Here is a 10,956-nt window from a genome sequence, read left to right as displayed (position 1 = left end):
AAGAACTGTGGTGCAAAATCCAGAGTGGATAGATGCTTCGTTAATATCGATGCCACAGTTTTCCAGGTCTTCCTCATAGAAGATGAGGTTGTTCTTCTGTAGATGAACAAATGCCAGTTTGCCGAGTTTCAGGAGAAATTCTCTGTGTGTCTTCAGAAGATTCTCTTCTTTTTTCTTAGTCTTCTTCTGGTCATATTTTCTGCTTCTACGTTTTGTCTGAACAAAAAGGAAATGTGCCATCATCTCTGTCAGAGTTTGAGGAGTTTCAGCTTTGCCATCTCCACTGAAAACATCCTGGAATAACACAGAAGAAATCCAGCAGAAGATCGGGATCTGGCACATGATGTCGAGACTCACTGAAGACTGGATATGTGAAATGATTCTGTCAGCAAGAGTCAAGTCATCACTAAATCTCTTCCTGAAGTATTCCTCTTTTTGTGACTCATTGAAACCTCCTATCTCTGTCACCATGTCGACATACTTTGCAGGGATCTGATTGGCTGCTACTTTACGGGAAGTTATCCAGAGTTTTGCATTAGGAAGAAGGTTACCCTGGATCAGGTTTGATAGGAGGTTACTCAGAGATGTAACTTCACTGACAGACGTTACAGTCTTATTGTTCTCAAAGTCCAGTTGAAGTCTGCTTTCATCCAGGCCGTCCAGGATCACTAAAACATTGGTTTTAACATAATCAGTTGAACCGTTCAAACTTTTGAGTGCAGGGTGGAATTCAGTCAGCAGCTTGTCCAAGCTTTTTGTATCTGTGCTCAAATTCATCTCTTTGAAAGCAAGATAGAAAACAAAATCAATGTCCTGGTTTTCTTTCTCCTCGGCCCAGTCAAGAATCAATTTCTGCACAGAAAATGATTTTCCAATGCCTGCACTTCCCTTCGTCAGAACTGTTCTGTGGAGTTTCTCTTTGCCAGGCAAAGGTTTGAAGATGTCGCTGAGGCTGACTGTACCTTCAGGAGATGCTTCTGTTTCTTTACGTTCGAGGTGTCCGAACTCATGCTCTGCTTGTGGCCCTTCACTCTCCCCAGTGGTGATGTAGAGTTCTGTGTAGATTTTGTTCAGCGAACTCTGTTGGTCACCATTACCTTCAGATATCGAAGTACATTTCTTTTTCATTGCTTCTTTTAGTTTCTTCTTTGCTTCCAAAAGAGGTGTGTCCCCTGTAACAAGAAAATGCATGATTGCAAATTCCAATAATACCTGTGTGATTAATACCAAATAATTTTAGCTCAGTCATGCAAAACCACAAGCAAACACAAAATCTTGACTTTGAGGGGTTTTTTTAAAGGTGGAAGGTAATTTGGCACCTGACACTTCCACAAAGTTTCAGTGCATAATCAGAGACTCGTCTGGCTTTTATTGGTTTATCTGGTTGTTTGCCTGCTATTTCCTTTTAATGGCAAGAGAACCTATCACTATTTTAAAGACTAATATGTGATGCCTCACTCTGATTATGAAGTATTACTCTATTACTAGCTTTACTTGTGGTATAGTATTGGTAATAGTACAGATATTTCTTCAGTTAGTATTTAAACCTACCAGTGTCATCTCTCTGATATTCAGGATCTTGTCTGGGTTTCTTCTGGCAGGGCTCGGCTGCTGGTGAATCAGACTGGTCCCAGTCTGAGCTGAAACACAACAACAAAAGGCACATTATTAGCTAATGTAGCCACTTCACCTGAAACACTTTTGTTCTGATAACATTTTCTCTGTGGTAGTTTCCTCGGACGCCAATTTCCGATTAATTGTCTTTGAGCAGTGTAGGTCTAAAGGTGTGTTCAGACTGAATACTAAATCAATTTTAAATTCAAATGCAATAATTCAGAGGATTAATGCAAGACCAGGGGGCACCATCATGAAAATAAAAAATATAAAACATAAATTTCTCCCTTTTGGTGGAGTTTTTGTCTCAAAGCAGATGTGTAATTTAAAGCAGACAAACATGTAATTTAAATTTAGTTTTAGATTTTAAACTGTTGTAAAAAAAAAAAAAAAAACTTTAAGACCTGTAGGAAAAGCTGCTAAAATTCAATTAAAAAAATTAATGTCTGTGGGTATGAGTTTGTTTTTGTGTATGTGTCTCAACTGTGAACTGTAAATCTTAATGTAAACTCTTGACTTGTTTATTTGACTGTATGACTCTGTGGCTGGCAGCGTAACCTGTGTCCAGTTCTGTCAAACCATTTTGACATACTTTAATTACAGAGAATTACCGTTCAGGGTTCTTGTTGCCAAAGTTCATTGGCATGAACATGGATCCATCACTCTTCATGGAAAGAATGCTGGGACTCATGGATCCATCCGCTCTCATCTGTGAACTAAGAGGAGAGGTTGTTTTATTTACTCATCATTTCTTCAGAGCGGGGTCATTTACTCCTCAGGTACACAACATATACAATCACTTTTCATAAAGACAGAACTGTGGATTCAGTTTCACCTAACCAAAATCTTGACTTGTTTATTTGACTGTATGACTCTGTGGCTGGCAGCGTAACCTGTGTCCAGTTCTGTCAAACCATTTCCAGATACTTTAATTACAGAGAATTACCGTTCTGGGTTCTCGTTGCGAAAGTTCATTGGCATGAACATGGATCCATCACTCTTCATGGAGAGAATGCTGGGACTCGTGGACCCACCCGCTCTCATCTGTGAACTAAGAGGAGAGATTGTTTTATTCACTCATTTTAATAAAATCCACTGAACACAGAGTGAAAGTTGTATTTCACTGAATTTGCATAAATATAAAGAGTATTTTTGTAATAAAAGAAGACTTGATAGCCTCTTGCAGTGTGCAGAGTTCTTTACTGGGTGTTTTCTTGTTTCTGCAGCTTGTTGAAGACGTCACAGCCTGAAATTACCTGATTGGTTGCTCTGTGCCGGGGCTGATCTTCTGATCAGATGACTTGTCAGACGTCACAGGGGAGGAGCTGCGAGGCCCTGTGTGGGGAGGACGCTTCCTCTTCCTCTCAGCCATCTCAACTACAAAGCAGTGGGAGAAAAAATAGGTTTGTAGGAGGTTTGTAAAGGACAAAAATCAGCTTAATGGCAGTTGTCTTTTTTACTTACACTCTCACTCTTCAAGTTCTATGTGTTTGTTGTCAGCGTTCATGTGTTTGCTAAACAACAGATATTTTTTTTTTATCTGAAAATTGTTGTATTGTCGACAAAGTGACCACACCCTAACTTTAGATAAGATCAAACTTGTTTTCACTACTGGCAGTATTCTGTACTACTCTTACTATCACTATTGAATACCATATAGATTTATATTTTCTCCCATTAACGCACAACTTCAATTGCGTTTATTTTAAACCCTGAAACTTTTTTTTTTTTTTCAATTTATGTATTTATTAAAAATAATGACATTCAAACTGCCTGATAAATCAAATCTTTTATATTCAAAGACATGAGATTTTAAATGATACAACACTGAATATTAGTAAAAAATAACAAGGAGAATATGTGTATATAATATAAGTAATAATAATCAAACAGTCATAATTATACTCAGTTATATATATACACAGGGGGCGGGAAAGGGACCTTGATAACGGATGGGGCTACGGGCCAAAAAAGGTATGTTGAAAACCACCAAACCGAAATTGCCCCCAAACATAATCGACTTCAGTCCTTTTAAACTTCAGACGTGTATAAACACGACTAAAGTTTGAGCCTTAAGACAGCAAAACGCACCGCCTGGACAAAAACGGAAGTGGAGATTTAAACCACAAGAACCACCGAGAAACTCGACTTACCCCACAAATATATAAACAAACTTTACTGCAGAAACAAATTAACGACGTTGGATTTTTTTATGGTTTTGTTAATGACGTTTTTGATGTTGCTGCGCACAAGATGTCGTCTGTGTTTACGCTGTGAAAAAGCAGAGGACGATCTGTAACAACAACACGACGCACCCGCACAACAGTCGAGTCTGTCCGACATCACAAACCGTAACACACGGGATAATTAACCGCTACTCACGTTTACTTGCAAAACGTTTCGCTCGTTGTTGCTTTTTGAATCAAACAAATATTACCTGAAGATTTCACATGCAGACGGTGAAGTGGCGGGATACATCTAAACAATATAATCGGGATTCCCCTCGAAATTTTACTTTCGGTTTCCAATTCATTATACAACACAAACAATATTTACAAAGCTGATATGAAACATACCCTACAACTGCTACAAGAAATAAACCAGATTAAATGAGTCTGACTCTGCAATAAATCGAATTTAAAGTTTGTGATGGAGTGAGATTATGTTGTAGTATAATGATATTTAATCCACTGTGCTGCCCTGAGTCTGAGCACTGACGGTGAGTTGCTGTCAGTCTTGGAGGATCTAAATTATCTAAATTATGATCCCTGAATTTGACTTAAATAAAAATAAAAACATAATCCATTATAACTGCAGCTCCACCTGTTGTAACAGTGGAGCACCAGCTGTGACCCTGCTGCAATGAATGGATCTTTAGTGACACCTGGTGGATAAACAAAAGAATAACACCAGACACATGTCTGTGTAGTCACATTAATCATGTGACCATTAATGAATTTAACTTCTTTCTTAATCAGTTTATGTAAATTATATTTTTATATTTTTTCTACAGGAGGATTGTGAACATTTTGCAGCCTAGATGATATCAAGTCATTCCATGTGTTTTTTTTGTCTTTTCTGCATCTGTAAGCTGTTTAAATAAAAGTTTCAAATTATATAAACATGAAAATCTCATAACAGTTTACTTATGTAAACAGGTAACAGTGGAAAGCAGCTGTGGACAACAGAGACTGTCAGAATCAGTCGTATATAATTTATAAATCAATTCACATTATCTCTTCAACCACATTAAACTTTATATTTCTGTGCATTTGCTCAAAGAATTTTATTTCCTCTTCGTGTTTTGAGTTTCGCACTAAAGTGTAAAGAGCAATCAGAGTCAGGAAACGGTTGAAACACTGCTCGCATTGGTCGTTATCATCGTTACCTCGAGGCCTCGCTATCTCTCGCTCGCTCTCTCACCCAAAATAACCTGTTAATAACCTGTTGCATCAAAATAACAATCTGCAAACCGAGTGTTTCACAAAAGGCTTCAACGCCATTCTCAGGTCCTGATCTCACTTACCTTTAGGTTGCTTTTGCATGCTGCTGTCACTCAGGCAAAGAGCAGGTACGCAGCAGTTTGACTCGTCCTTATATGTGCATCGTTTCGTTTTTATCCTAAACTAAACTTCTGACTCACTGAGGTAACCTTATCTGAACGCCACAGCCTGCTGACCTGTCCAACCACAGACTGTCGAACTACCATCACTGCTTATCTATTGCCACCACTGACACTAATAGCCACTAATTAGCGACCCCTCTGGATTGATAAACAAATTCTGTCCCTTAAACATTCATATTTACTTCAATATCCTCACTGGCTGACACATGCCCAGTAAATATTAGATAAAGAAGTAGACATGTTAAGAGCATGTGAAGTGAGAGAAGAGCTGCGAGTGACATGACCCGGAAATATCAGAGCGGCCATGATGATAACAGCTGGTCCAGTTCTCTAAATGATAAGGAAAGGAGCTTCAGTGCTTCCTATCTTGTCTCCTTTAGCAAAGGAAACACTGGAGCTTCCTTTATGCAAGGAAAGGAGAAAATAGGGAACTTTAATCTTATGTCTGAATATACTGTAACTTATTCTGATCTCCTCTCCTTCACGTCTTTCCTTGACGAGGTCGAGGACAGGTGTTTTAGGAAAGGAGATTATTTTGACTTTTCCACCGCAGCCAAACTGTCCCTTCAGGAAGTTGTTTGTTACAGTTGTGTGCTCAACATCAAAAACACTAATGGGCACAAGAGTAGCATCAAAGCAATGAATATCTGTAGAGCTTCACTTTGTATGAAAATATCATCGATGACCCGTTTTGGACAGTGTTTAACAGGAAGTCATTTATATCCACGTCAGTGACCTTATGCAACAGCACATGCAGCAGACCTTGCACAAAGGGAAGTTAACTAATACAATATTAAGGTCTGTGGAGACCATAGTATCAAGATGGACTTTAAAAGCTCCTTCAGTTTGTCCCATGTAGGCAGGTTAATGTTTAAAGCTCTGACTGTTGGTCAGTTTGTTTCTTTGTCTTTTCAAGAAGCAAATCTTCTCTTGTCGTAGTTTAAAGGCAGCTGTGAGGACTACCGCTTGTTTCTCTTATTTGCACTGAAGTTTAAAACAGCATCACAATGTGTTACTGGCTCATCAGAGCATAAGTATTGTGCAATAAAATATACAGTATCCTCTCGCTGTCACACCAAAGTGGGTTCATGCACGTTAAGCCCGCCGCTGCAAACTTCATGCATTCTTGTGACTTCCATAAATAGTCTGTTGTCTGTTTCTTGCCTGTATATTATAGATATACATTATGTTTAAGTGTCTGTAGCATGATGTCTTTGTGCAGCTGTATGTCTGTATATGTAATATCAACTTGCACAACAATATGGGAAACTCCCTGAAACACCCAGAAGACCTCACACACTCACTTACAACAATAAAAGCCTCTTAAATCATAAATTACTTACTTTTATGTCAAAAAGCCTTTTCTTTGTTTGAATTCAGAGAATATATTTGTGTGCTCGTCTCTGTGGGATTTCACGTGGGTGGGCTGAATAAAAATGTGGTTTCCTAACTGACGTTTCCTGTTTCCTGCTGATGAATGTGGTTTTTAACACAGGCTGGACAGTGATGAACTGTTTACTTGATTAAGTTTGTTTTGTTTTGTTTTTGTAAACATGACTTTTACTCCACTACATTTAAAAGACAAATATTGTACTTTTGACACCACATTTCTATTAAGTACTTTATTAATTTGAAGCATTAAGTCAGTGGAATTAATTTTATTTTATTTTGTAAAAGGTGATAGGCCGTACACTGTGTTCATCACAGGAGAACAACCAATCACAGACAAGTCCTCCTCCGTCAGTCAAGCTGTGGTTGCTGAATGGCTCATTTTATGGGGGCGGGGCATGTAAAATTAAAAATAAATAAATACAAAAACAACAATGGCTGTCCTTCAGTTGATTCAGTTGTGTTTATGTGGCTTTTACATTCTTTGTATCATGTTCTACAAGCTCTTTCTTCCTACAGGTTCTACAGTCAGTTCATTCAGAACATTGTTTCAGAGTCATTAGGTTCTGTAACAAATATGTTCAACTTTCAGTGTTGAAATCTTTCTTCTTTTTTATGGTTTCCGGGGATTTATCTGTAAAAAAAAAAACAAGAACATTGACATGACACTGCAGTCTTTAGATAGTGTGTGATTGTGTGTGTGGTTTTATTTATAAATAGATAGATAAATGACTTCACTTTATGTGAGAATAGGCGCATCCATCCTTCTGACCATCTCACCGTTTCACTTCTGTTTCTTCAAGGTTGGAGCTTTCCATGCTTGGTCGTGTGTATGCTTTAGTTAAGTTGTCATTCACTGTATGCATTCTCTGATTCAACTTGCTGACTCATTCATTCTGAAGAGCGAATTTTCTGCTTTAGTTAACTTTCACGTCTATTTCATGCTCTTATGATTCTTGTTATGTTCATGTTCCTTGTTATCCAGCTCACACTGGTTGAGAGGATGATGATGATCTCCCTCTCTTCAATATCCTCACTGGCTGACACATGCCCCGTCTTTACACCCCAGCAAATATAAGATAAAGAAGTAGACATGTTAAGAGCATGTGGAGTGAGAGAAGAGCTGCGAAATATCAGAGCGGCAGCCCTGGTTCTCTAATGGTAAGGAAAGGAGCTTCAGTCCTTCCTATCGCTAACCCTAACCCTTGGTGGATGAATGGACTTTAAGCAAACTTCATGTTTGAGTTTCAGTCGAAGTTTCACTTCCTAAACTAAACTTCTGACTCTCTGAGGTAACCTTATATGAACATTTGAGTCTGCCGTATATCTAACACTAACCTTCATTCAAAGTTTCACTTCCTAAAGGAGGTAACCTGAAGTAACCTTATCGAAGTGTCACTATCATTCATCTCCAAATCTTATCTCTAACCCTAACGAGGTTGGACGTTAAGCAAATCGAAGTTTCAGTTCACTGTATTTCATTCTCTGATTCATCTGCATCTCTGCATCTGCAGCCTCTGTATCTCACATCTTCCTTGTTATGCAGCTCACACTGGCTGAGAGGTGATGATCTCCCTCTCTGACCTGTCATCCTGGCTCCCCCTTGCCTTGATGTTGGGTTTCATATCATCCATATATCCCCTGACTCAGAGCTTATTAACCTGGGCAACATCTGAGCTCTTTGTGGTCTCACTCGTCCTGAGGAAGGTCAGTAGCACCAGGTGCCTTGCTTAAGGGTTCATATATCCACAAGGGACCACACTGGATCCCTGACCGGGAATCGAACCCCTGATCTCCTGTGTCAAAGTCAGTAGTGTCGATCACTAAACTGAACTGAATCTTGTTACCTGAGGTAATATTCAGAATATATGAGAAGACAGAAGATCAAACATGGACTTTGACCTAAAAGAGTGAATGTGACACATTAGACACATTAGTCAGGAGACACCATCCAGAACATCAGAGCACACTACACCTGAATCAGACAGGAGGCAGTTCACAAAAATAATTCAGTTTGTAGTAAAGAGACAATTAAACAAAGAGTTTTCACCAGACCAGTGACAGATCATCACCACACCTGACACATACAAAGCACAGCTCAGTGAGACGCCAACCAGCAGCAGCGACAGGTGCAGATCTAGAAGAGCGAGTATGAAGGAACATGTTACAGGCGCCTTCTTCACACCAGTCACTGTACTGAGTCTCTGCTGCTGCCGTCTGCAAACCACAGAGGGGGAATCACTCTGACAGGCTGATGACAGCAGGTCTGTTTGAAACTGTTGAACCACGTTTTTCTGTCTTCCTTGAGGAAACATATATATCACAAGAGGCGTCAAAACAAACGTGACATCACAGTGACTGTAGCTCACATTGTCTCTGACATCATCATGGAGGCTTGGTGTCCGTCCTCTGATCAGCTGTTTGTAATGATCAGGATCATAAAGAGGAAGCAGCATCGTACTGACTGAATGAAGTCAGACTGTAGATTTTCCTTCTTTGGTCTCATGTGTTTGTGACTCTTCAGCTCTGTCTCCTCTCACAGGGAGAAGATGATCTGCTGCATCCTGCTGCTCCTCACACTCACCTCCTGTGTCTGTGGTTAGTTTACTCCTTCACTTTATTATCTAGAAACTGATACAAGTCCTCAGTTAGTCTGCTCCTCACTTTCCCTCTCTGTCTCCTCAACAGGAACATTTGTAGTGAATGTGACACAGAGCTCCTATCAGGCAGAGGAGAACCACAACATCACACTGGAGTGGAGCTTCACAACCAAACCTCACACTCCACCTGACTTCCTTATTATCTTCTGTGAACTGATCACTGATCTCAGAGACTCAGTCCTGTATCATCTACATGAGGGTGTTGAGGTCCCAGAGTCTCAGGATAAACAGTTTTCAGGACGAGTCCAGTGTGACAAAGACGTCCTCAGAGAAGGACGACTCAGACTTCATGTGTCCAGACTGAGGACTGAGGACTCAGGACCGTACCTGTGTACGGTCCTCACCTCTGATGGGAGGAGCTCTGGTAAATGTCGACTCAACGTCTCTGGTAAGTAGATCCAGTAGAACTCAGTAGAAAGCTCTTTTTATAAATGGTTATCAGTGTTGTACAGACTCTGCTGCTGAACTAGACTTGATGGAGTTTGGCTGCTCAGCTCTATAATATTTATATTTCTTTTCATTGTTCTCTTCAGCAGCTGTTGATCAGCCTGAAACTCAGAGACCAACTGAGAGACCAGAACCAGAGAGTTATAAAAGGATCCTCCTCTACGCTGGACTGGGACTGACAGCAGCAGCAGCAGCAGCTCTACTGGTCAAACTCTGCTGTTCCTCAAGTCCTTGTTTCACTAAATCTCCTGATGAGACAGTAAACCTTTATTCAGAGGTGTAAGAGTGACGTTCCTCAGAGAGCAGACTTCTCTCTGTCTCTGCTTCCTGTCACCCTGTTGGTCCATGAGGCTGCTTTTCTCTGCACACCCAGTCTGACCTCTGACCTTTCACCTCTGTCGCTGTCTCCATGGAAACAGAGAGAGGGGACCAACACTGGGTCAGACCATCAGGACTAACAGGACCCTCTTTACTGTGAGAAAGAGTCAGAGCTCTGGTTCAAGACCTGAGTCATCAAACATGAGAGACTCTCCCTCCAACATCTTCTAGTTTAAGTGTCAGAAGATTTAACTGTGTCATGAAGGGAATATTTCTGTTCCAGGTTATATTCATGTTATTGTGAGTTTGTGTTTAAATGAATCATTACAGCATTAATAACTGATGTCAGTGTAAACAGAAAACTGAGGGGAAATGTATATATTAATCCTCTGACTATTGATGGAAACTGTTACGAGGCACAATCAACTTTCCTCATGTTCCGTTTATAATGTAACTCTATTGTAAATGAATCTCTATTTATATGAGAGAAGTTGTTCTGACTCTGTGTGAGAGTCTTAATGTCAGAGACCCAGAAGTTTCCAAGAATTAAAACTGAAAATGACAATAAACTTTATCAATACTGATGCTTTACAGGTGTATAAATAAATATGAAAGACATTAACAGAAGTCCAACAACAATCATTTAAAAAAAAAAAAAAAGTATAAAATATATAAATAAAATAAACTCATGAGCTGAGAAGAGAGAAGCTCATTAGAAGCTGGAAGTTATAAAAGCTGAAATTCAGCTGCTGGTTTGTAGAGACTTGTCTTCAGCAGTGATGAAGCTGAGTATGGAGTCAGAGGAGAGCCATAAAAAAGTAAATCTGGAAAAGGATAAGAAAATAAATGTTAAACAAGGAGGAATAAAAGAAAAAATAAACAGCTTTTTAAAAGGGGGAAATA

General features: G+C 39.5%; 2 protein-coding genes across 3 annotated transcripts; one reads left to right on the top strand and one right to left on the bottom strand.

The window, feature by feature from the left end:
• Positions 1 to 6: 6 nt before the first annotated feature.
• Positions 7 to 5,269, bottom strand: LOC111240172 (NLR family CARD domain-containing protein 3-like; the record flags this gene model as incomplete). Its single annotated transcript, XM_022770151.1, has 6 exons — positions 5,141 to 5,269; positions 2,871 to 2,991; positions 2,561 to 2,665; positions 2,226 to 2,330; positions 1,552 to 1,640; positions 7 to 1,172 (listed from the first exon to the last, which is right to left on the bottom strand). Coding segments are annotated over exons 1-6 (1,605 nt in total), but the record flags the coding sequence as incomplete, so codon positions are not given.
• A 2,986-nt stretch (positions 5,270 to 8,255) lies between these two features.
• Positions 8,256 to 10,633, top strand: LOC111240173. Of its 2 annotated transcripts, none has more exons than XM_022770154.1 (4): positions 8,256 to 8,335; positions 9,171 to 9,226; positions 9,317 to 9,676; positions 9,825 to 10,633. In XM_022770154.1, exons 2-4 carry the CDS (start codon positions 9,178 to 9,180, stop codon positions 10,016 to 10,018), a joined length of 603 nt encoding a protein of 200 aa, XP_022625875.1. In that variant the 5' UTR covers positions 8,256 to 8,335; positions 9,171 to 9,177; the 3' UTR covers positions 10,019 to 10,633. The 2 variants fall into 2 exon arrangements, with proteins under 2 accessions (XP_022625875.1, XP_022625874.1); XM_022770153.1 differs by having other exon boundaries at positions 9,822 to 10,633.
• Positions 10,634 to 10,956: the final 323 nt, after the last annotated feature.

This window comes from Seriola dumerili, unplaced genomic scaffold (assembly GCF_002260705.1).
Source record: "Seriola dumerili isolate Sdu_G_001 unplaced genomic scaffold, Sdu_1.0 BDQW01017831.1, whole genome shotgun sequence".
Taxonomy (NCBI): Eukaryota; Metazoa; Chordata; class Actinopteri; order Carangiformes; family Carangidae; genus Seriola; species Seriola dumerili.
The sequence above is the reverse complement of the archived record's forward strand: the minus strand, read 5'-3'. Positions and strand labels throughout refer to the sequence as shown.

What these genes read in the sequence shown, in the direction of transcription:
- LOC111240173 (XM_022770153.1), top strand. Translation starts at nt 9,178, where the DNA reads ATGATCTGCTGCATCCTGCTGCTCCTCACACTCACCTCCTGTGTCTGT. An exon ending in ACTCACCTCCTGTGTCTGTG is followed by an intron (nt 9,227 to 9,316) that starts GTTAGTTTACTC and finishes TCTCCTCAACAG; the next exon opens with GAACATTTGTAGTGAATGTG. An exon ending in ATGTCGACTCAACGTCTCTG is followed by an intron (nt 9,677 to 9,821) that starts GTAAGTAGATCC and finishes TGTTCTCTTCAG; the next exon opens with CAGCTGTTGATCAGCCTGAA.